Genomic DNA, 26,295 nt, shown 5'->3' on the forward strand with positions numbered 1-26,295 from the left:
AAAGGGGAGGTGCCGGAGGAGGCTCTGGAGGAGGGAAAGGTGGAGGCTGAGGCGGGTGGGCGATGGTGGAGGACTGGGGGGTGGTGGACCAGGAGGAGGCGCCGGGGGAGGCTCGGGCGGTGGTGATAGTGGGGGGCTAGGTGGCGGTGGACTGGGTGGAGGTGATGGAGGAGGCTCTGGAGGCGGTAATGGTGGAGGCGATGGCGGAGGTGACGGCGGCGGGGGCGGAGGTGCTGGCGGCGGTGATGGGGGAGGTGACGGAGGCGGAGGATCAGGTGGCGGCCAGGGAGGCGGGGATGGTGGAGGCTCTGGTGGGGGTGACGGGGAGGCATTGGTGGAGGTACTGGAGGGGGAGGGGGGTCGGGAGGTGGGGATGGAGGGGGGTAATGGTGGGGGAAAGGGAGGGGGGGATGGTGGGGTGATGGTGGGGGCAGTGGGGGAGGTAACGGTGGCGGTGATGGTGGGGGGAGTGGTGGGGGTAGCGGGGGAGGCAACGGTGGCGGCGATGCGGGAGGAGGTGGATCGGGGGGAGGTGAGGGTGGGGGGTAACGGCGGGGTGGTGACGGCGGTGGTGATGGTGGGGGTGTTGGTGGGGGCAATGGGGGCAGGCAACGGTGGCGGTGATGGGGGAGGTTTGGGTGGCGGTGTGGGCGGAGGTTCAGGGGGAGGAGGTGGATCGGGGGGAGGTGAGGGTGGGGGCAACGGTGGGGGGGGACGGCTGGTGGCGATGGTGGAGGGCGATGGGGGGGGGGCAATGGTGGCGGTCTGGGGGGTGGTTGGGTGGTGGTGAAGGTGGAGGTTCAGGCGGAGGAGGTGGATCCGGGGGAGGCGCGGGTGGTGGCAATGGTGGGGGTAACGGTGGTGATGGGGGAGGCGAAGGAGGCGGCGACGGGGGGGGCAATGGCGGCGGTTGGGGGGGAGGCTGGGGTGGCGGTGTCGGCGGCGGTTCAGGGGGGGGAGGTGCTTTGGGGGGAGGGGAGGGCGGGGGTGTAGGTGGGGGCATGGGGGGAGGACCTGCACAACCCCACTATATGCTTGGGACGTGCACGTCGTGGGAGTGCTGTCGGAGCCTGCCAACCCCAAGCATGTAACCAGCTGAGAGTACAATTAGCACTGGGTATGAGTTCTCAAGACGAGTGGACCATACAATGGAAACCACCTGGCAACATGCCGCATCTTTAAACATGTAGAATACAGATCTTTAAACATGTAGAATATAGATGTTTCTGCTGTAGCTTGGGTAATTCTGTTTCTCTCTGTAACATAACAAATGCCGCATGCAACATACCGTGTAGGATGTGATCGGCAGCCCTCGTGCACCTGCAGTTGGTTTGTGCCTCATGCATTGAACATGTTTTTGTAGCATCTGATAAAAGACATCCTGCTGTGCAAGAGCTTGCATCTCGTGTGGTAAGGTTACACAGTAGGCGAACGCCACTTCCGGACCCTGACATAAATGACACAAGACGCTCAGGTCCACGACTTTCTGGCGACATGTTGTCGCCGGCTACCGCCAGTTGAAGTACTCTGATGCCATTGTTTGCGGTCCAGCAAACTGCCTCTCGTTTGTATTCTCCCAACTCACGGCAACGTAAAGTAGCGGGCGGTGATTGTTCACGAGCTTGGATGGCTGGCAACCTGTTCATCATGCTAGACATTTGCTTTGAAAAACGAACACACTTGGAGGAGGCGCAGGTGGCGGCGACGGTGGTGGTGATGGTGGCGGAACTGGGGGCGGTGGTGGTGGGTTGGGTGGCGGCGATGGGGGAGGGAAAGGCGGAGGCCATGGTGGTGGGGGGCAACGGCGGAGGGTCAGGTGGTGGAATTGGAGGTGGAAAGGGAGGAGGCAAGGGGGGTGGTTCGGGCGGAGGGACAGGTGGCGGGCTGGGAGGGAACTCTGCCCGCAGCCCTCGAAGTAAAATCACCTCCAAGCCTGCAATTTATGTCATCGCACATCACGGTTTCATCGACAGCATGCATAGGTGATGCTAAAATTGTTGCTAGTGTCGATGGAGCAAGCGATGATTGTTTCTTGGATGATGGCACATCCGAGGTAGTGATGGGCTCTCATCAACAGGGTTTCAACGCATTGCGAGCAAGTTTTGAGGGTTACCTTTCATTATGGGCGTATGTTCTGATCAGCATGCAATCTCAAGAGGAAACTTCACAAGTACCATCTAGCCACGCACCTTCATCGAAACCTTGACAAGACGACAGATAGGCCAACAGCAAACATGTGGCCAAGAGGTCGCGAGCCACTGGTAGTCTTTTCCTCATGTATTATCTGTCGGTTTCATGCAGCTAACCTCCTCCTTGCGTGCGCTAGAGTCTGGACACTGCGGAGGTACATCGTCGAGAATTCGAGATTGTGGCCCGCGCCAGGTGCTAGGCCACCGGTGCCCTACTGTGCTGCCTTTTAAGTGACAATAACTTACCATCATTAGCTGTGTACCTGGATGGTCGTGACTTTCGGAGTTGCAGATGGCTTCAGAGTGGACAGACTGCATACGACGTGACCGTCCTGCTCATCGCACATCTCGACATCCTGCCGAAACATCCAATGCCTGACAATAACAATTCATGCAGATATATCATCATGGTGTCAGCATACATATGTCTTGCCTTATCGAGTCACTTTCTCACTCGCTTGAGAGAATGCATGGAATTCTGGGAACTATCTAGTTCTGGCAGTGACTGGTTAGCCTCCGCGACACTCATGAGGGGACCTCATTATCTCTAGAGAAGCAATGATACGCCAATGAGACCTCCACTTTTCGAGGTATTTGATAATTGTTAATTTGAGCTGTTTCCTGTTTGGAATCTGAGTTTTGGTGCTGTGCGGTTTATGTAGCCTTTGCGAGTTCTCAGCGTCAACCGCACGTGTGGGATGCCATAGCCATGTTGCATGGATCAAACCCCTGAACTTGAAGATTGGAATTTCAAATTGACTCTCTGATAATTTGAGTTACACGTGTCGATGAGTGCAAAACTTGTCTCGATTTGGGTATGTTTCCTTGTCAAGTATATAGCTGCAACACGGTCATGTAACACAGCCAACATGAAGTATCATAGCCGTCGCATCGATTGGCTGATTGTCTCTGGCATCAAGCCCCTTGGAGAAAGGGAATTGAGAGTTTCCTTGCGAACCATTGATGCACTTATATGTGTGCAACAATGCAACACACTCAAACAACAACGCGTTGCCTTACGACGCGTTGCCACTTCCACGACCATCTATGTGCTCGGCAGAATGCAGGACGACGCTGAAAGTCGGTTCACTGCACGCTTCTTGACGAGCTGATTGGTTCGCTACGCCATCGACTGTTGAACTACTGTTGACAGCTGCTGTCGATAACCTGCCATACATGGCAACTTTTCTGTCCATCTAATGGTCAGAATTTGGGGACGTGGTGATAGGATCCTCCCCAAACATATTTTATACTAGGGTAAGGCACGCCTGCCTGAAAGAGGGAGCATTCTATGTGCAGAGCTTGTATCGCTGTCAGGGGCGCTTAGTCGAGGAGTAAACGCCTCGCCATGGATGCGCGCCTCGTATTCATCTCCGAGAAGGTACGCATCTCAACTTCGTAGAAAATGGTTGGTTTCCCGAGGTAATGCGGTTCGATTTTTCATAGCACCTGTGCATGTTCTGTTGTGTGATGCTGGAAAAGGGACATGATTCCAGATGTCGTGCTCTAAGGCAATTTTCATCCATACAATGCTGCACAGAGAATGACAAATTAAATGTGCTTATGCACTCGGTGTCACGACGGAATCATGCTCAGGCCCAGGCAGTGGACCGTGGGCTGGTCCAGAGCTGGGTAAACGTGCCAGAATCCTGTACAAACATAGACAGCAGACCTGTTGTCTGTCGTCGACGACGGCATGCTTCGTGTAGAGCCTTCAGCATTTTATCGGTTGTCGATACTTCGTCAATACTCAGCCCAGCACAGAACAGCAAAGTTGCGCTGATGACTGCGTTTCGTGTGCAGGTGACAGAGTCCCTAGGGGTTGGAAAAGACATAGCGGACCGCACAATCTTGTGCGTTCCTGCCGATACCGCATCAATACATAGTGATCATGTTTTAGATTAAGAACCTCAGCGCATAGGTTCGATACAGCCCGGTATCAGGGCATGCCACTTGTGGCCATTCTGCACTGCACATTATGCTGGCATCTGTGATGACATCCAACAACTTGTGTCCGCACGAAGTGAATTTGATATGGAGGGAAGCATGCTTGAACAGCAAGCACTGACGCCAAATGTCACATCTCTTTTCATGGAGGAAATCGAAGCAACGGATTGCATGAACACAAAATGGTGCCAACCCAATGGTGGCTTCAACCATGCACATGATACCCAATTCCCTCATATGCCCACAACGTTGTCTGTCCATTGGGAACGTCATACACTAACGTTAGAAATTCAAATTGACATCTGCTTGTCCAAGTGGTGGTCCACGCATCCAGGCGAGAGAAGAATTTTATTCACAACTTCTTCGACAAGGATGGCCGGCCAGCCCTGCTCATCTATTACCAGGTGCCAGAGGAGCAGACGCCCGACAACGAGTGGGTCAAACGCGGCTCAACGCCGCACCTCGTTGTTGCTCAGAACCCAGATCAACGCCTCACGGGCTCAGCGTGCTACTTTGTGCGCATCAATCCCAAGGGCATCTCGGAAAAGACAATCGCCGATGATGTGCACTGTGGCTGCATCAAAGGGTCGGCACTCACGTCGTTCCGCTCGCTTGTCCAAGACTTCTTCGTTCCTGTGCTGAAAAAACAGGAGAAGTGGGGCAGGCTGTCCCCAGAGCTGCGTGATGACCTCATCAAACGAGTCAGTCGCTTCGGCGTCACACTCACTGAGGCGGCTGAGAGCCTGGCAAACGGGGTAGAGCTGATGAAGCCTGAGCCCAAACACACTGAGAGGATTCACATGAGCCTGCAAAGCTTCAAGGAAGCGGCCGAGCAGCCAACCATCGCGAACGAGTTTGAGAGGATCCTGGCCAACTGGGTCAGCCAGGCATGTCCCCGAAATGATCAGCGCTCATAGCTGCTGACCGTTCTGCAAATTTGGCAAACTTGATTGTCCAAATCCATCTCTTTCGTCAAATTTGAAAGCCGTTGCCCGCACAAATGGCCACCTCTACCAGCCATCATGTTGCATGCATGCATCAGTTTCATGCATGGTGACAGCATTTACCGAGGAAAGAGATAGAAGCTGAGGCACGAGGGCCGCACGGAAGCGACCTTGCTTTTGTTTGCTTTTGTTTGCTTCTTTTTGCAAAATTTGGGCCATTCTCGGAATGAAGGACCTCAATGATGATGCTGTGAGCGTGCAGGTGAACAGACTGCTACAGGACAACGACGCAGGCAAAGGCGATGGAGAGGAGGGCCCGATGACCGAGCTGCACTTCTGGCGTCACCGCATGGCGAAATTTAACAGCGTGACAGAGCAGCTCAAGTCGCGCGACTGCCGCCTTGTGCTTGGCGTCTGCAATGCAGCGCACTCAAAGTCCTACAAGACGTGGAAGCAGCTCGACCTGAAACTCACCGACGGCGCCAACGAGTCGAAAGACAACGTCAAGTTCCTCTCCACGCTCGAAAAGACGCTCGAGCCCATGTACCTCGGCACCCCCCAGGACATCATCGATGGGCTGCCTGCCCTCATGGACAACATCCGCATGATGCACACAATCGCTCGCTACTACAGCACCTCAGAACGCATGACTGCCTTGTTCATCAAAGTCACGAACCAGATGATCACCAAGTGCAAGGAACACATCACTCCCGATGCCCGCAAGCCTGCAAAGCTCTGGCAGCTGCCGAAGCTCGAGCTCGTTGCAAAAATGCAGGTGGCCATCAACCTGGTGGATCAGTACGAGGACTCATACGAGAAGACACGCCGGCAGCTGCTCACGCAGCCAAAGGGCAAGCAGTTTGACTTTGACAAGGACAAGATCTTTGAGAAGTTTTCGCTCTTCAAGCGACGCCTCGAGAAGCTCGTCGACATGTTCACGACGATTCACCAGTTCTCGTCGCTTGAGCAGCACACGCACATCGATGGGCTATCAGCGATGATCGCCAACTTCCACAGCATCAAGGACGACGTGAAGAACAAAGGTCTCGACTTGCTGGACTTTTACAACACCCAGTTTGACCGTGACTACCTCGAGTTCAACGTCAACATCCACGACTTGGAGATGAACCTGCAGACGTTCATCAACAAGTCCTTTGAGAACATTTCCTCGACAGAGCATGCGCTGAACCTGCTGAAACAGATCCAAAGCATCTTGCAGCGTGACACCCTCAAGGCGGACCTGGAGGCCAAGTACATGATCATTTTCCAGAACTATGGCCTGGACCTGGATGCTGTGCAAAAGTCATACGAGAAAAACAAGGTGCGTGTCGCACTGGCATGATCGCCCTGCGCATTGAGGATCATCATCACATCATGCATGCATATGCACCATCTTAGGAATCGAAGCAAGTGACACCTAAATTCCATCGACGTAATTGCCGCCGTGCACAAGTGCTTTGCCAGCATGGGGTTCGTCTCCCTTTCCTACCCCAGATAATCATGCATTTTCAGGGATACAGACCCACCGAGCAACCTGCCTGGCGAAGCCTTACCCCACACGTAACTCATGAAGCATGTTGTGCTACATCGGCAAGCACGCTCATGGGCGATCTGTTCTGTCATAGCGCCGATTGCGTGTGCCAAACAGTTTCCGCTTGGCACAGAAGATGGCTTTCTTGATAACTAAACCTCTGCCGTCCTTACTTTGCCTGGCATATTTTCTCGCATGGTGAGCGTGGTCCGGCGAATGGCGACATGGCGCGGCGTGTTGTAAAACGCCACTCCGCATCTCCAGCTGGCTTTCAGACGCAACAGCAAATTCCAGCATGCTGTCGGCGCCGTTACGTACCCGCGTATGTAACAGCTGTCTGCTATATCTGTCGTCGCTGTCTGCTGTCTTTTTGCTGCTTTATCTAGCTCCTCGCACAGACCATTGGACAAGGTGGAGCTGGACATTTGACTTGGGACACGTTGCATCATCTCATCTCAACTGTAGGGTGCCACCAGTATCCCATGGCACGCATTTGTATTGCCTGGTATGCGCTGCACGCATTTGCCATGCTACAGGTCAGGCTATGGTAAGTCAGGCTGGTCCAGGTACGCTAGCTCAGGTGATGGTAACGATAGCACTGATTCCCAAGTAGTTCTTGAAGTTGCCAATGTCCATGTGGGTGCGGTAGTGTTGTAGAAAGATGCATCACATGTTGAGTGCCGGAGTGTTTGCAGTACAATCCCCCCGTGCAGCGGAACGCGCCACCAGTGGCTGGGAATATCATGTGGGCACGGCAGCTGCTGCGCCGGATCGAGGGTCCGATGAAGAAGTTCGAGCAGAACAAGTCTATCATGGGGACGAAGGAGTCAAAGCGGATCGTGAAGACGTACAACCGCGTCGCACGCGCGCTCATCGAGTTCGAAGCGCTCTGGAACGAAGCCTGGCTGCGGTCTGTTGAGACCGTGAAGCAGGGCCTTGGTGCCACCCTGCTGGTCCGCCACCCCGACACCAACGTGCTGATTGTCAACTTCGACAAGGACATCGCCAAGCTCGTCAAGGAAGCAAAGTACATGCAGCGCATGGGCATTGAGATCCCCAATGTTGCACAGATGGTCCTTCTGCAGGTACGCACGGTTTCGATGTTTGCGTACGCAAGAGCTAACACATGGCTTACATGAATAAGTAAATGAGGTCCGTGCATGCTTTGCTAAGAAGAGTTGTCGGACGCTGTCAGGATGTGTTGTTGCTACTTGAAGTAAATGTCCATCTTTTTGGGTATTACGCATCAATCAACTGCAGAATCGTGTTACCACGACGATTGCCTTCACCACATGGGGAGCAAAGCCAAAAAGGCAGACACGGTCCGTCACATGACAGATGGGGGCATGCCCATGCAGATCATCTGCCTTTCCTGAGGACCAGCATGGTGCATTGCATGTTACTGCACTTGTTCGCACTGTACACATTGTGCATGCCAATGTGTGCTGACACTATGCATGCTTGCGCACAGGAGGAAAAGTTCACGTACTATTACCAGCAGCTGACTCACCTGGTGCGGGAGCACACACGCATTGTGGCGTCCATCAACACGGTGATCAAGCCACTGCTGAAGCCGCATGTGGACGATCTGGAGAAGAAGATCGCTCCGGGCCTTGCAATTTTGAGTTGGACGTCCATGAACGTGGACGGCTACATCCATCGGCTGACGCAGGGTCTCGGCCGGTTTGAGGAGCTCGTCTCCAAGGTGAACGACATCCTGGAGAACCGGGTCGAGGCAAATCTCAAGGCAATTCACCACATGCTGCTCATCAACCTTCCCCCCGACCAGTCCTTCTCGTACGAGGAGTTTGTAATCATGCAGATCAAGTTCATCGGCAAGCAAGGCAACGCCATCGCCGTGCGCAACCAGGAGGTGATGCGAACCATTGCAGACCTGATCGCTCTTGTGCGAACCTGGCCGCGCGAGAACCCTGCCGTGCACATGGACCCGGAGGCCGCTGCGAGCTTCACGGATCATTACTACCTTGCCATGTACCGCGCTGTCGCGCAGTCAAGCAAAAACTCCTTTGGCTTGATGAAGACCCGCCTTGGGCGCGGCTCAAAGGGCTCGTTCCTGTTCGTTGAGAAGCCGTTTTTCGATGTGGAGGTCAACCTCAAGGTCCCTCACGTCGTCGTGTCACCTTCCTTGGACGAGATCCAGGAGGCCATCAACACGTGTGCGAAGAAGGTGCTCTCCGTCTCCAAATCGCTTGAGTCCTGGTACGTCGACCAGTCAATCGGGACGTTCTGGGACATGCTCTCGCACGACAAGGACATCGTGAAGTCCGTGCTGCTGCTCAAGGGCACCATCGACAACACAAAGAAGCAGGTGCAGAACTACCTCAAGACGTTTGACGAGTTCTCATTCCTCTGGCTCGAGTCGCTGAACGACCAGTACGAGAAGTTTGTTGAGAAGGGCCCTGCGATGGAGGATTTTGAGATGAAGCTGAAGGAGTATGCGAGCGTGGAAGCTCTCCTCCGCGAGATGAGTCCCGTGGCCAACATCGGCTCGATGTGCATCTCCACAACGCCCATCAAGACGCACCTGCTCACGGAGGCTGCGTCGTGGAAGCAGCAGTTTGCGCAGAACCTGCACAAGCAGGGTGCTGAGGACCTGCGCGCATTCGACCAGTACGTTCGGGAGACAACACACAAGCTTAACCGTAAGATCACTGACCTGGAGGACGTCCGCACAATCATGGGCATTTTGCAGGAGGTGCGGCAGTTGCTTGAATATCAACCAAAGGCTGTGTCAGGTCACGGTGTCAAAGTGGTCCAGTCTATATGTAGGTGATCATACAAGATGTATCATGGCATATGCAAACCCGCTAGTTTCCTTGTTGTGCTGCTCATGAGATGAGCTCATGAAAGGTTCTTTGTTGAAATTTTGCGCTCTTGCGAGATCGCTGGAGCTTGTCCTTGATTATAAGTTCTTGTGATGCGGGTGCAACATGAAGCAGATGGCTTTCACAGCCATGATTTCATACTGACGATGACATTGTTACAACTGGGAGCACATTGTTATTATTAAGCAGGCAGGCTATGTGCATGCTAGTGTCATCGACCTGCCAAAGTGATGTTGCATACTGAATTCCTCGACACATGTTTGAGTCGTGGAATTGGATGTGATTTGCACATCCAAATCCAGGGAGCAGCCTGCCCAGTTCGAGACAGATCTATAAGGTGGATGGGATGCAGGTCCGTGATAAGGAGTCCAACATTGACAACTTGATCGACCCCATCGAGGACATGTATGGTCTGCTCACTCGCTACGAGGTGGCTGTGCCTAAGGAGGAGTCTGACATGGTGTCGGACCTGCACTACAACTGGAGAAAGCTTCGAAAGCTTGCTACCGAGGTGTCCAACAAGCTGGCCAAGCTGCAAGTTGGCTTCAAGCGTGAGCTCATCCAGGAAGTCAAGGTCTTTGTCTCGGAAGCGAAAACATTCAAGTGCGTCTCAACTGCACAGCTCTGAACGAGGCTCATGCGCATGAGTGCCTTGCTGTGTTTGCATAAACCATACACCGTGACAGGAGCTGCAGCATACAATATGCTCGGACATATGCTCGGACTTTGCGCGTAGATGAGTTGATGGTTTGTGTCTGTGGGCTGAATGGTCAGCGCGTCTGTGGCTATGCCAGCACTTGTTCGCAAAAATTCTCTCCACCACACATATGTGTTGACTAGGACCCTTGGGCACGGTGAAAGCGGACAGCTGTACATGTGACACTTCATATGCACTCTGCGGAGAGATCGCTCCCAATATGCAGCTGCTGAATGTGCTGGATGATGCAGTGCGGTTGCATCATTATGTGTTCACAGGAGTGGTTGCATTGTCGAATCTGCACGTTCCATAGTGGATTCTGTAGCGTTGTAAGCAGAAACATCGTCACTCATTTCCTCAGCTTCTCCCTAACCGGCCACACACTCACACCCCACGCTCTCACAAAAACCATTCCTGTCACGCTGCAGGGAGCAGTGGGTCGAGAATGGCCCGATGGTGCCGGACCTGGACCCTATGGATGCCGCCGAGCGCCTGAGGAACTTCAGAGCCCAATTTGATGTCAACAAGGGCAAGTGGGACAACTACTCATCAGGGGAGGAGCTCTTTGGTTTGGTGGTCACCCGCTACCCTGAGCTCGAGGACATTGAGGAGAAGATCAAGATGCTTGACAAGCTCTACAGCCTGTATGTCTCGGTGATTCAGACCATCAAGGGCTATGGGGACGTGATCTGGAGCGACGTCGTGACCAACATCGAGAACATGACCACCGATGTCAACAGCTTCCAGGCAAAGGCAAAGACACTACCCAAGGCTCTGCGAGACTGGCCTGCGTACAAGGACTGCCGGAAAACGATCGACGACTTCCTGGAGCTGCTCCCCATTGTTCAGGCCCTTACACATCCGGCAGTCCGAACGCGACACTGGGAGATGATCCGGTCTGTCACTGGAGCTGACATTCCATTCGACCAGGTAAGAGTCCTCAGCTCATGGCAATTTAAAATGGATGGGTGCGTGCATTGCATTGGAACTACACCTAATGCACTGCATCCAACGCTATTGCTGATGCTATGCATTCTACTGTACATTCTACTGTACATTTCCTGCCAGCCTCACCAACGTGTTACAGAGGGCACTCTATCCGGCTGCACAGCCGGTTTGCATACTCCTAGCCCCAGGCGCGACGCGATCTGCGACAGGCTGTTTGCTCCTCAGTGCTACGTTGATGCACCATGCACAGTTCGTGCAATAATATGCATAGGTGCACAAGGTTTGTGGCAGCTTGCTGAAGGAGCAGAGGAGGCGCCATACTGATCATCTGATGATGCATAATCTCCTTACAAAACTTACCGCATCCACATGGACATGGGCAATTCCAAGAGGTACTTGGGAATCAGTGCTATCATTACTGTCACCTAAGGCAAGCATCTACCATCGCAAAATAGCTACGCCTGATCAGCTCTGCGCAATTCATGAAACAAAGCACGTTGCGCACTCATGTTACCAAGACTCCCCTGACGGCGTGCGTATTGGAAAGGGGAAGTTGTGATGCCGAGGTTTGTGCTGGACAAATTGCTCCTGAAACAATGTACCGAATTGGGTGTGCAGTGAGGACGCGTTCAAGCTGCAGCACCTCCTGGATGCCAACATGCTCAAGCACCAGGAGGACATTGAGGACCTTGCAAGCGCGGCAGTGAAGGAGGAGACCATTGAGCGCAAGCTCACGCAGCTGCAAGCCGACTGGGCAATCCAGAACCTGGCCTTTGCAGAGCACAAGAACCGCGGCCCAGTCATCATCAAACCTGCCGACTACGCGGAGCTTGTAGAGAAGCTCGAAGAGTCACAGATGAACCTCTCGTCAATGGCCACCAACCGCTACTCCAAGCCCTTCGAGAGCACCGTCAGCGAGTGGCTCATCAAGCTCGGGACTGTCTCCGAGATCATGGAGCAATGGTTCCAAGTGCAGAACGTCTGGACGTACATGGAGGCTGTCTTCTCGGGGGGTGACATCGTCAAGCAGCTACCGGTGGAGGCCAAGCGCTTCCAGAACATCGACAAGAACTTCATGAAGATCGTCGCTATGGCGATCGAGACAGAGAATGTCGTGGACATTTGCAACGGTAACGAGGTGATGAAGACGATGCTGCCACACCTGCAAGAGCAGCTCGAGCTGTGCCAAAAGTCCCTGTCTGCGTACCTTGAGACCAAGCGCGGCGAATTCCCTCGGTTTTACTTTGTCTCAGATCCCACTCTTCTGGAGATATTGTCGCTGGGTTCGCACCCTCCCAGTGTGGTGCCGCACTTCCAGTCTGGCCTGTTTGACTCCTTGGCGGACGTTCAGTTTGACGAGAGCGACCCGAGCAAGATCTCACACATGTTTTCGCCGCAGCGCGAGCAGGTCGAGTTTGACGTGGCCGTCGACACCAAGGGCAACATCGAGGTAAGCGTTCAACATTTGCTGTTCTCTGGGCTGGGGCCTCCCACCCAGGAAACCTGGTTAAATCTGCCCATGATGCCTCCTAAAAAACATGGAGGTCTATGGTGGAGAACACTGTCATACACAACACCAAGATGCTAATCGTCACGAACAAAGACGCCTGGCGTGGGATGATGGTGTGTTTCTTCGTAGCATAGTCGTGCTGTATGTATTTCAGACACACCCAGTGAGGCCAATGTGTCGGTCATACTCCTCGCCTGCGTGCTTATTATTGTCCTCTCAGCCAGTTTGCGAATCACCTCTGTGTCCCCAGTCATAATACAACGACGTAGAACAGCCTATACAACTTTTCCGACTAACAGACGTGATTTGTCACATGCAACATGCATCACATGTTTGGCCCTCTCCCGGATGGGGTGCAAGGTTTGTTTCCACTACGGCAATGCTCCCTGACATGCATGCAGGGCGGCTGTATAGGTCCTGCATTCCGCATTTCAATGCTCGGACTCAAGCCCAGTCTCATTCTGCCGGTTTCCCCATTCTTGGCATATCCGCAAGGAATACGACAGTACCGACTCGTCTGTGCTGGGTTGCAGGTCTGGCTGCAAAGGCTGGTCGACGGCATGAAAGACACAGTATGTGCCATCATCAAACAGGCGCAGCGAGATGTGTACAACCAGGAACTGGAGCCCTTCATTTTGGGCACCCCGCCCAGATCTCCCTGCTTGGGATCCAATTCATGTGGACCGCAGACACCCAGACCGCTCTCGCCAACGCCAAGGTGGACAAGTCCATCATGTTAAAGAACACGAAAAAGATGGATGGCATCCTCAAAGAGATGGTCACAATCACAGTCAAGACAACACTCAGCAAGAACCACCGGACCAACCTCGAGACGTGCATCACAGTACACATGCACCAGAAGGAGACCACGGAAGATTTGATGAAGAAGAAGATCCGCGACCCCACAGACTTTGAGTGGCTCAAGCAGGCTCGCTTCTTCTGGCGGGAAGACCGCCAGACGGTGATCATCTCGATCTGCGACGTCGATTTCCAGTATTCCTTTGAGTACCTGGGTGTAAAGGAGCGTCTCGTGGTCACCCCACTCACTGACATCTGCTACATCACACTCTCTCAAGCGCTTGGAATGTTCCTTGGAGGTGCTCCTGCAGGCCCTGCCGGTACCGGCAAGACCGAGACCACCAAGGACCTGGGAAACACGCTGGGCAAGTATGTGGTTGTTTTCAACTGCTCAGATCAGGTATGCGCTCCGAGCACGCTGCGTGTGTGGAGAGCACACGGAGGGTAGCGAGGCAGCCGTGTATGGCTTCGCGTAGTCCTACTGGCCATGATGATCTATCTGTTTACACCGCTACCGCATTCACGTGGCCGTGGGCATGCTTATTTGATAGAAGCAGAAAACGGAGGGAAGGAATGAATCTGACGTTTTACAGTGAAATAGACGAATGTATGCCATCCTTGTTCACGTACGATGCGTAGGCACATGCAACAGCTTGACTACGTGGTGTGCTGGGTGGATGGCCATGGTAGCTGAAATGTCACACCCGAAAGATGACAAATGCCCATTTTACCACGTCAACGCCTTCACATGGTCACTGGCAAGAGACGTCATGACTCGTGATTTAGATCACTGCAATCAATTCATGTGGACTGCTCTGTGATGGAATGGAGCTAGCTGGCTCCTCAATCGCTTGCCTGGTGTGCAGATGGACTACATCGGAATGGGGAAAATCTACAAAGGGTTGGCACAATCAGGCTTGTGGGGCTGCTTCGACGAGTTCAACCGTATCAACCTCGACGTGCTGTCCGTGTGCGCGCAGCAAGTTTACTGCGTCCTGTCCGCAATTCGCGAGCGCAAGAAGACGTTCCTGTTCACAGACGGCTCCACCGTGGACCTCGACGTGCGTGTAGGGTTCTTCATCACGATGAACCCTGGCTACGCCGGCCGCAGGAGCTCCCCGAGAATTTGAAAGCGCTCTTCCGAGGTGTCACGATGATGGTGCCGAACCGGCAGATCATCATGAAAGTCAAGCTGGCAGCGTGCGGGTACCAGGAGAACGACATCCTCTCCAAGAAGTTCTTCGTCCTGTACGGCCTCTGCGAACAGCAGCTCTCGAAGCAGGCGCACTACGACTTTGGCCTGCGAAACATCCTGTCTGTGCTGCGCACGGGTGGCGCCTCGGAAACGCGCCTCTCCCGACAAGTCCGAGATCTTCCTCATGATGCGTACCCTGCGAGACATGAACATGTCCAAATTCGTCGCGGAGGATGTGCCACTGTTCATCTCCCTCATCAAGGATCTCTTCCCAGGCCTCGAAGCCGATCGCGCCGCGTTCCCTGACGTCGAGAAGGAGCTACTGCAGCAGATCAAAGACAAGGGCCTGCAGGCTCACGGCCCCTGGATCAACAAGTGCATTCAGCTCTACGAGACGTACCTGGTGCGCCACGGAATCATGCTTGTGGGCCCATCCGGTGGCGGCAAGTCCGCGATCGAGGAGTGCCTAGCAGGGGCACTGTCCACGCTCATCCAGAAGCACCAGATCTGGCGCATGAACCCAAAAGCGATCACGGCGCCGCAGATGTTTGGCCGCCTCGACCCCGCCACTGGCGACTGGACGGATGGTGTGTTTGCCGAGCTGTGGCGCCGCGCAGCCAAGACCAAAGACAAGTACACCTGGATCGTGCTGGATGGCCCCGTCGACGCCATCTGGATTGAGAATCTCAACACCGTGCTGGATGACAACAAAGTTCTCACGCTTGCCAACGGCGACCGCATTCTCATGTCGCCGATGATGAAGGCGATGTTTGAGCCAGAAACCTGTCAAATGCGTCCCCAGCGACGGTGTCGCGGGCCCGGTATCATTTACGTGTCTGACGTAGAGCTCGGCTGGTTCCCTGCCGTCAAGTCCTGGCTGCAGACCAAGCCGGCGTACGTCATGGACCTGATCGAGCCAATGTTTGACAAGTACATTGAGAAGATCCTGACCGTGCTTCGCCTTCAAATTCGGCCTTTGATGCACAATGAGACCGCGTGCACGCTTGCGGCCATGCGCACGCTCATGGACGGCTGCCTGGGATCTAACGACGCGCTCGCCGGCTCTGCGCAGATGCCAGAGATGACGCTGAAGCGCCACTTCGTATACTGCATGACCTGGGCTATTGGTGGGCTGCTTGACGTCCGGGACCGCTCAACATTTGATGCAGAAATCCGCGCGATCGGTACGCACCTCTGCGTGGTTGGCTTCTGTGCTGTTTCTCGCTTGGCAATGCTCTGTGATCGTTCTGCATACTTCGGCCAGTGACTTGGTCCTTCAACTCTGGCGCCGTATCCCAGCTGGTGTCCATGTGTGCCCAGTGTTTGTTGGGATGTTGATGGTCGGGCAACTGCTGAGAGGCAATGATGTGAGTTAGCTTGCATGCACTCTCGCTCAGGCAAAATCTGTGTTTCTGACTATCGCCAATGCAACAGAGGTCTGTGTTGGTGTGACTGAGAAGACCGGGCAGGGGAGGCAGCCCGTTGTGATGCTAACCAGTTTCAAGCACGTCTAGACTTGCAAGCTGTCCCCATGCCACAGGGCGTGACACATATTCCAACTTTCTTGACCAACTCGCAACAAAAGACCAGAGCGATCTAATTGCCGTGCTGAGCAATGACACCATTCCCCTCTTGTCTCTGTGAATCGCACTTTGCCGACAGGGTTGCTGTGCCCTGCAGGTGGTCCTGAGATTCCTCAGAAGACGGTTGAAGAGGACACACTCTTTGAGTTCCTGGTCACGCCCGCGGGCGAGTGGGCGCACTGGCGAGATTTCGTGCCGACCTGGAAGTACCCGGTGGAGCAGGAGAAGCCCAAGTTTGCGCGGCTCATGATCCCCACACTCGACTCGGTGCGCTTTGAAAAGCTCCTGCAGCTGGCGTACAGCGTCAACAAGTCATCGCTGCTGGTTGGAGGCCCTGGAACAGCCAAGACCACCGTCGTCAACATGTTCATGAACAAGTTCCCAACGGACCAGGTCGCGTCCAAGGTCATCACGTTCTCTTCGATGACGACCCCTGGGATCTTCCAGATGACGATGGAGTCCTCCGTCGAGAAGCGCCAGGGCCGCACGTTTGGTCCCCCTGGGGGCAAGAAAATGACCGTCTTCATCGACGACATCTCCATGCCTTACATCAATGAGTGGGGCGACCAGGTCACCAACGAAATTGTGCGGCAGCTGCTCGAGCAGGGCGGGTTCTACTCCACTGAGAAGCCGATCGGTGACATGAAATTTATCATCGACTGCATGTACATTGGAGCAATGAACACCCCGGGCGGCGGAAAGAACGACATTCCGCACCGCCTCAAGCGCCAGTTCTGCATTTTCCACGTGCCTCTGCCGTCTGTGGCGGCCATCAACAATGTGTACGGCACGCTCGTTGCCGGGCGATTCACGACCGCGCTCTTTGACGGAGAGACAGTCGACCTCTCGCGCAAGCTGGTGCCGATGACAATATCGCTCTGGAACAAGGTCCAAGGCAAGATGCTTCCCACCCCCGCCAAATTCCACTACCTCTTCAACATGCGCGAGCTCTCCAAGGTGTTCCAGGGTGTGATTCTTGCTGTTCGCGACCGCTTCAACCTCACGAGGTCGGGCGAGGCCTTCGCAGGCAACGTGTCAAGCTGTGCGGGCTACCTCTTGGCGCTCTGGTACCACGAGTGCCGCCGCGTGTTTGGCGACAAGCTCGTGTCCAACGAGGACAAGAACTGGCTTGACAAGACGCTATTTGACCTTGCGAAGGAGAACTGCGACTCGGACCTATGCAAGCAAGCGGAGGAGCCGGTGTACTTTGTTGACTTTTTGCGCGAGCCCCAGGTTGATCCTGAGACCGGGGAGGTCGTCAACGCGCACCCCTCCAACTACGAAGCAGTACACGGGGGGTTACCAGACGCGCGTAAGCGGGTGAACGCGTTGCAGCTGAAATTCAACGAGGAGTCGCGCGTCCTCAAGCTTGACCTCGTGCTGTTCCAGGATGCGATGATGCATCTCATGCGCATATCGCGGCTCGTGTGCATGGATCGAGGCTCTGCACTCCTTGTGGGTGTGGGCGGGTCAGGCAAGCAGTCCCTGACTCGGTTGGCGGCATACATTGCTGGTGCTTTCACATTCCAGATCACCATCACAAAGACTTACAACGTGACGAACCTCTTTGAAGACATCAAGGCATTGTACAAGGTGGCTGGTGTGAAGGGGCAGCCGGTGGTGTTCATTTTCACAGATGCCGAGGTCAAGGACGAGGGCTTCTTGGAGTACATCAACCAGATTCTCATGACCGGGGAGGTGGCTGGGCTGATGCCAAAGGACGAGTTGGATGCCATCGTCAACGACATGCGACCCATTCTCAAGAACCTCGTCAGCAAGGGAGAGATGGCCCCGATGGTGTGTGCCTTGTTCCATGTGTCATTTTGATGCATTCAGCATGGCAACCCAGTTCAATAGCAGTGTGATGTTTGGCAACGCTAATCATTTGGCGCTCGCTTTCAGTGCGGTTCTATGCCACCTAATAAACTTGGATCGCACATAGCGATCATGAATGATCCATGCCTCCTCCAGTGCTGCTGCTTGATGCGTCCTTCTGCGTGTTTCCGCTTCAGCTGAGCACAAGCAGGAGTGACCCACGCAATCCTGCCTTCTTTTGGCTGGCTTACGTTGATTTATCGTGCAAGTCTGCTTAGTAATGGCCACACACTTTGTTAACCCGATTGAATCTCAGCTCAGGAGCTCCATTGCATTCACGATTCGCATCAGCAGTCGCATTACTCAATGCCTCGCATACATGCCATCCATACCTCCTAATTCGATCGGGCAGCAAATAAACGCAAAGTTGCTTGTCCACTGTCTTCTGGTTGAAGACTCTCTCCACCCTCCCTGATAACGATAAACTGTACACATTTCATCATTTTGTTGCTCTCACAGTCCCTCTCGATGACGCCAGCTCAGGAGACCTATGGTCTGGCCAGCACAACACAATGACACAGTCATTGCCAGGTGTCCCCTGTTTTGTAGACACAGCTGAGCAAATTCACAGTGCCTTGTACACTGATTCATCCATCTGGCAATGACAAAGGGTCTAAGAAAATACTACCATGGTATCTGTGTCATGCTTCCTGCATGTGTAATGGTAATCTTCCCACCCCACGTCAGGCAACGCAGCAGTTGCTGTACTGGCCTTGGAAGTCAGCAGCCAAGTGCAATCCAGCATTTTCCAAACGCAAACCAGGCTGGTATCTCGAGATATGCGGCCCCTACAGTCCTCTGACGGCAGTGCTGATGGTGCAGATCGACACATATGAGAACCTTTATGACCTATTCCTGAACCGCGTGCGCGACAACTTGCACCTGGCCCTGTGCTTCTCGCCGGTGGGCGACAAATTTCTCACGACGCGCGATGCAGTTCCCCGGCCTCATCAACGGCTGCACGATCGACTGGTTCCTGCCCTGGCCTGAAGAGGCGCTCACAGCAGTTTCCGGAAAGTTCATCAACACCTTCGACATGGCCTGCGGCGCCGACGTCAAGGACAACCTCAAGCTCGTCATGGGCCACGTGCACGTATATGTGACGCATGCTTGCCACGAGTACTTTGAAAAGTTCCGCCGCCACGTGTACGTCACGCCTAAATCGTTCCTCTCCTTCCTCGCGTTTTACAAGAACTTGTACAGCACTAAGTGGAAGGGCGTCGCCCAGCTCGCGGACCGCGATCAACGCCGGACTCGAAAAGATGTCGGAGGCAAAGGTCGACGTGAACCGCATGAAGGGCGAGCTGGCGATCAAGAACCAGGAGCTTGCCGCGGCGTCCAAGGAGGCCGAGCAGCTGCTGAAATCGATCTCCGAGTCGACGGCGATTGCAGAGAAGGAGAAGGCAAAGGTGTCGGTGATCGTCGAGCAGGTGTCTGCGAAGGCTGCGGAAATTGCGGCCGTCAAGCACGACGCGGAGAAGGATCTCGCAGCTGCTCAGCCCGCACTGGATGCTGCCGTGGACGCTTTGAACTCCATCACGCCGAAAGATATTCAAGGGCTCAAGGCGCTGAAGAACCCCCCCGACATTGTCAAGCGTATCTTTGACTGCGTGCTTGTCCTGCGGCATTTCCCGCTCGAAAAACCCGTTTGGCAGGACATCAAGGGCGCGTACGTGCTTTGCGGAGCGTACGAGACGTCGATCAAGATGATGTCGGACACGCAGTTCCTGAGTCAGCTCATGAACTTCCCCAAGGACCAGATCAACGACGAGACGCTCGAGCTGCTGCAGCCGTACTTTGCAGCGCCCGACATGAACTACGATGCCGCAAAGAAAGCGTCCGGAAATGTCGCTGGCCTCTGCAACTGGTCCAATGCGATGTGCTCGTACCACACCGTTGCAAAGGTCGTGGAGCCCAAGATCATTTCGCTGCGAGAGTCCGAGGCCGAGCTGAAGATAGCCAACAAGTATGCAACTTTTCATGTATTGTATCTTGTGGAACTGGTGGCGGATCGGGTATCTCTTTTCTGCTGCCATCCCAACGTCATGGCATGCATCTTTCTCTCCAGAAGAGCAATTTTTGACTTGATGGCCTGTATCATGAATTTCCTTGCATTGTACTGATCAAATCAAAGCGCCTGTCATGTGGTAGCCCGTCCATGAGTGATGTGCCTTGATGTCGTAAGGTGCCATGCTAATACGCGCAGCACAGCAGATCAGGTGCAGTTCCCGCATGAAGAGCAACCTTTATGCATGGCCTCAAGTCAAGTAGATTGATAATAAGCCCATGCTCAGGGGGAAATGAATTACCTGACTGCAGGCATGCATGCTTCTATCCATAGTTGCCCACCAAGTTGGGAGTGGTTTGTGCAACTGGGGTTGATGCCAGCATTTGTAGCACTGATTTCCAAGTAGTTCTTGAGTTGCCAATGTCCATGCGGATGCGGTAGTGTTGTAAAAAGATACATCATCATCATTTGTGTGCAGGGAGAAGCATGCAGCTGAGGAGAAGATGGCACTAGTCCAGCAGAAGTTGGACGAGGCACAGTCGCAGTTTGATGCTGCGATGGCACAGAAGCAGCGGCTCGAGGATGACGCGGCCATGACACAAAAGAAGATGGACGGCGCCAACGCACTCATTGGCGCGCTGGCAGGGGAGGAGACGCGCTGGACGTCCCAGTCTAAGCAGTTTGACCAGACGATTCAGGCTTTGACAGGTGAGCTTCGTGGTGAACTGACCGTGGATCATCTAGAGCTTTCCTAGTGCTTGCAAGATGCAGACTTGAATTGTACACACTGCATGTTAGTTTCTGCAGGGCATCCGGAAATTGAAACATTTCATGCAACTGAAAAGCATCACCACTTGGGTGGATTGGGTGGGTGGCCAGGGAAAGGTGGGTTCCTTTCATTCATTGCTGCAGCTAAGTGCATGCAAGGGTATTGGTTGCAGACATAACGGGTGTTTCTCAGGTTTGTGCCAACTGGTGGGGAGCACGTACTGAAATGTCCTCATGACTGAGGACCACAAATGCTCTAAAGCAGCCTGACTACTTCAGACAGCCTTCGCTATGCGCATGATTTATTGCCGTCCTCGACAATGTCAAGGACATCGCCATCACGCATGCATGCCGTCCTCATGTATGATGATGTATCTTATTTACAACACTACCGCATATGGACATTGGCATATGCAAGAAGTACTTGGGAATCAGTGCTACCAATACCATTACCTGAGGCAAGCGTACCTGGACCAGCCTGACTAAGCATGGGCTCACCTGACATGTCCTCTTCTTCTTCGTCTTGTACCCTGAGAGAAGAAGGTCACCCAGTGTCATCGCAACAACGTATAAACCAAGCCTGACAGAGCCAACGTGGCGTGAGTGCAGGTGACTGCTGCATTGCGTCCGCATTCGTGTCGTACCTTGGACCATTCAACAAAGAGTTCCGAGAGCTGCTCATCAAGCGCGATTTCTTCTCGGACTGTGCAAAGTTGCAGGTGCCGATCACACCCAACATGAACATCACACAGTTTCCATGTGGAGGATGCGGTGGTGGGTGAATGGAACCTGCAGGCCTGCCCACGGACGACTTGTCCATCCAGAATGGTATCATGGTCACCAACGCTGCTCGCTACCCTTGCTGGTGGATCCACAGGGGCAGGGCCGCACCTGGATCATGAACAAGGAGCAAGTCAACGAGCTCCGCGTCTCGCAGCTGAACGACAAGACCTTCAGAATGGCGCTCGAGGACTGCCTGTCCACCGGAAAGCCCCTGATGCTGGAAAACATCGAGGTGCGCCCTTTCTCAACAAGCTGGCAACCGACACAAGGGACGTTTCAGCACTCACCTGCCAACGGATACACATTCATGCAGTCCCTGTGACCGGCATCCAGTGCATTTTGCGGCCTGGTTGATGTGGTCATGTTTACAATGCTTTGCCAGTACACTTTGGCAACCAGCTAAATAAATTTAGAGTTACTTGGAAGGTTGCAAATGTGCAAATGAGATACAGCTAGCGATTCTGCATGTCCATTCCTTCCAGGTGTTGCCAGGAGGGCCAATTCTGCGAAAAGAGCTGTCGGTATCCAGAATAGTTGCAATCAATTTAACAAAGTTGCACAAGTAGCTTAGACTTTCCTGGGAATACTAAGGACCGCCTCGAGAGTGTGGAGCAGCTTTGACGACCGCAGCATGTGAAGCTGCTGTTGTAGTTGAAGCAGCAAATTATTTGCGGAAGTGATGCCAAAGGTGCGATGAGCAGACAAGCTAGAAACGTGAATGACTTGCTCTCGTATGCTGTTAATGAGAACGATGTGCATGAAGGAGGAGCTGGACCCGTGCTGGACCCAGTTCTCGACAAGCGAACCATCAAAAAGGGGCGCAACTTCATCATCGCCCTCGCAGACAAGGAGGTCGACTTTGACGTCAACTTCCAGCTCTTTATCACCACGCGCTTGCCCAACCCCCACTACACCCCTGAGCTCTCCGCCAAGGTCACTCTCATCGACTTCACCGTTACCATGGTCGGCCTGAGGACCAGCTGCTAGGTCGCCTGATCCAAAAGGAGAAACATGAGCTACAGGAGCAGCGACAACAGCTGATGGAGGAGGTGCAGAGCTACAAGAAGAAGATCAAGCAGCTTGAGGACGACCTCTTGGACAGGCTGTCCAACTCGACAGGCAACCTCTTGGACGACACTGAGCTGATCGAACGTGCTGGCGACGACAAAGCAGACCGCGTACGACGTCGCCGAGAAGCTGAACAACGCTTCCGAGACAGAGGGGAAGATCACGGAGGCTTGTGAGGAGTACCGGCCAGTGGCACACCGCGCCACACTGGTCTACTTCCTCATCGCGGAGTTCTCTATTGTGAACTGCATGTACCAGACGTCCCTGTACCAATTCACGGAGCTCTACGAGCTCGCAATTGACCGCTCCGAGAAAGCGACGATGCCGTCGAAGCGCATTCAAAACATTATCGACTACATGACGTACGAGATCTACCTGTACATCCAACGGGGCCTCTTCGAGCGGCACAAGCTGCTCTTCTCGCTCATGCTGGCAAACAAGGTCCTCGTGTCGTCGGGTGTCGTGAAGGCGTGCGATGTGGATGTATTCCTCAAGGGCGGTGGCGCGTTGGACATCCTGTCTGTGCGTAAAAAGCCAAAGGACTGGATCCCAGACGCTGTGTGGCTGTCCACTGTTGCGCTCTCACAGATGGACTCCTTCCGGGATATCCCTGACTCTGTCTTCCGCAACGATGGGCTGTGGAAGCAGTGGTATGCACTCCTCTATTACGAGCAGTCCTCTCGACCTGCCCAACCACTCCACGTGCTGTGATGTTATGGACAGCGTTTGGCATGTTTGCATCCATACCGTGAGGATACCTTGACAGGATAATGATGCACAGGTAGTGCCATCAGTGGTGACTACTGCACATGGGCTACAGGCTGATCAGTCATGGTTACCCATTTCTCTACATATGTTGTTGACAATTGCAACATGTGTGCCATCTCAGTCACGTGCGCACATGCTGCAAATGGAAGGCAGATTTATGCACTTATCACTAGCACTTCATGTGTGCCGCACTCTGCACATGCCTCCACGCACACTCACATCAGGTGTCAGCACAATCCAGCATTCCCTAGCAGCTTTGTCAAGGCGGTGTTCACAAGACGGAGTCCAGCCAGCTCTACCATGCGCTATCTAGAGTAGTCGCCATTTGGGCCCTACCACACTGAGCAAGTGTGCCAAGTGATGCGCACTGAAGCATACTCTTGAGCAGCCGCTGGCAAATCTATGCCTGTTTAACTCTTACCTCCCCAGAATATGCCGTGCATTATTGAAGCGTGGTGGGGTTTGCAGGTACGACCAGGAGGCGCCAGAGATGGCGAAAGTGCAGAATACGAAGACCGCCTGAGCAAGTTTGAGAGGATGTGCGTCGTCAAGACGTTCCGGGAAGACCGCACGCTGGTGGCAGCAGCCGAGTACGTCTCAAACGCCCTAGGGCAGCGCTTTGTAGAGTCGGTTCCCCTGAACATGGAGCGCGCGTGGTCCGAATCGCACAAGAAGTCGCCGCTCATCTGCCTGCTCTCGCGCGGATCGGATCCCACAAAGCTGATTGAGGATCTTGCAAAGAAGAAAAAGATCAAGGTGCTGGGCGTGTCGATGGGGCAGGGGCAGGAGATCATCGCGCGGAAGTACATGTCGCAGGCAACCGCGGAGGGGCAGTGGGTTCTGCTGCAGAACACGCACCTCGGCCTCAACTATCTCACAGAGGTTGAGACATTCCTCACCAAAACCGACGATATCCATGACGAGTTTCGCCTCTGGATCACCGCAGAGCCGCACCCCTCCTTCCCGATCGGATTGCTCCAGATGGGCATCAAAATCACCAACGAGGCACCGGTTGGCATCAAGGCAGGCCTGCGCGCGTCCTACCAGTGGGTGACCCAGGACATGCTCGACGCGGTGAGCCGCTTCGAGTGGCGCCAGATGCTCTTCATCCAGTGCTACATCCAGTCGATTGTTCAGGAGCGCCGCAAGTTCGGCCCCATCGGCTGGAACATTCCGTACGAGTTCAACCAGTCCGACCTCTCGGCCTGCACGCAGTTCCTGCAGAACCACATGATCGAGATGGACGCGAAGAAAGCTCCGGAGCCCAACTGGTCCACCGTCAGGTACATGGTCTCCCAGATCCAGTACGGCGGCAAGATCACCGACGATTTCGACATGCTGCTGATGGACAACGTACGCTGAGAAGTACTTCCATTCCGGCTGCCTCAAAGTCAACTACGAGGTGTACCAAGACGATCGCTCCGGATGCTCGTACCAGGTGCCCGACGGCGTCGACATCGATGCTTTCCGCGCGTACATCGAAACCCTCCCCGGGCAAGAGTCTCCAGAGATATTTGGCCTGCACCCCAACGCGGACCTCACATTCCGCGCTCTGCAAGTGCAAGACGCCATTGCGACGATCCTGGACACAATGCCGAAAGGTGGGGGGGGGTCCGGCGGCATGTCGCGGGAGGACATGGTGGACAAGATTTGTGAGGACCTGCTGTCGAAAGCGCCGCCGATGTTCGACCGCGAGGATGTCAAGGACAAGTGCATGAAGCTGCCCGGCGGTCCGACAATGCCGCTGACCGTGACGCTGCGGCAAGAGATCGATTGCGTCAACATCGTCATCAAGCTGACAACGCAGACGCTCAAAAACTTGCGCCTGGCGATCGCCGGAACGATCGCGTTGTCGGGCGACCTCATCGAAGCGCTGGACATGCTCTTCAACGCTCGGATCCCAGGGTCATGGCTGCGCAAGTCGTGGGAAGCTGCCACTCTGGGGAACTGGTTCACTGGCCTGCTGATGCGCTTTGATCAGCTGAACAAATGGATCAACAACGGGCGCCCCAAGGGCTACTGGCTCACGGGATTCTTCAACCCACAGGCTTCTTGACGGCCATGAAGCAGGAAGTCAAACAGGCGGCATGCTGCCGACAAGTGGGCTCTGGATGACGTTGTCATGACGTCCACCGTGACGCATCCCGCGCGTGAGTTTGAGTCTCTCAAGGAGACGCCTTCGGAGGGTGTGTATGTTTACGGGTTGTTCTTGGACGGTGCGGCTGGAGCAAGAGCTCGAATCGGCTGGTTGACTCGGAGCCTAAGGAGCTGTACAACCCGCTGCCGGTACTGCACGTTACAGGCGTGCAAGCAAAGGACAAGATCAAGAAGGATATCTTTGAGTGCCCACTTACCGCATCAAGCGGCGTACGGGGCAGTATTTCATCACAACCTTCCCCATTCGTACAGAAGACCCAAAGAATAAATGGGTACTTCGAGGCGTTGCGTTGCTTTGCAGTAAGGACTGAGAAGCCTCGCATTGGCAGATTAGATGCTGCCTGTCTTGCTTTTTGTTTTGGATTGTGACTTGTTTTGTTGTTGACTCACTGCATTGCTTGTACTTGAACTCTTGGGCTCCATGTGACAGAGACTCCACGCGCTTCTGTAACGAGGGTGCCCACGGTGCAGACCTACCTGGTGTTGCGGTTGGCGCTTACTCGCAACCACTTCTGACTCTGGTTCACGGAAGTGTGAGCAGCCGGCTGCCGCTGTGGACAACACAGGCTTGTTTGTTTTGATAGGGATGTTACAGAGTGTCTTGGAACATCACAGCTGTGCTTGACTGCTGCAACATGAGCGTGCAACGCTGACCAAGGACCACCAGCAAGAAGTGGAAA

At 54.2% G+C, this 26,295-nt stretch overlaps 1 protein-coding gene across 1 annotated transcript; it reads left to right on the top strand.

Annotated features, from left to right (window-relative positions):
- The first annotated feature begins 2,059 nt into the window (after positions 1-2,059).
- Positions 2,060-25,926, top strand: LOC149809686 (dynein gamma chain, flagellar outer arm-like). Its single transcript, XM_089994698.1, is given in 32 exon segments — positions 2,060-2,170; positions 2,302-2,396; positions 2,482-2,697; positions 4,471-5,023; positions 5,343-6,401; positions 7,307-7,696; positions 8,083-9,327; positions 9,810-10,060; positions 10,583-11,084; positions 11,725-12,552; positions 13,146-13,242; positions 13,245-13,810; positions 14,277-14,514; positions 14,517-14,752; positions 14,754-15,381; positions 15,384-15,424; positions 15,426-15,789; positions 16,286-17,985; positions 18,886-18,987; positions 18,989-19,303; positions 19,305-20,029; positions 20,550-20,779; positions 21,449-21,697; positions 21,700-21,858; positions 22,389-22,589; positions 22,592-22,773; positions 22,775-23,340; positions 23,927-23,958; positions 23,961-24,808; positions 24,810-25,671; positions 25,674-25,799; positions 25,802-25,926. Coding segments are annotated over 32 exon segments (13,842 nt in total).
- Positions 25,927-26,295: the final 369 nt, after the last annotated feature.

The sequence above is a fragment of the Nuphar pumila genome, unplaced genomic scaffold (assembly GCF_984573655.1).
Source record: "Nuphar pumila unplaced genomic scaffold, dmNupPumi1.hap1.1 HAP1_SCAFFOLD_901, whole genome shotgun sequence".
Classification (NCBI taxonomy): domain Eukaryota; kingdom Viridiplantae; phylum Streptophyta; class Magnoliopsida; order Nymphaeales; family Nymphaeaceae; genus Nuphar; species Nuphar pumila.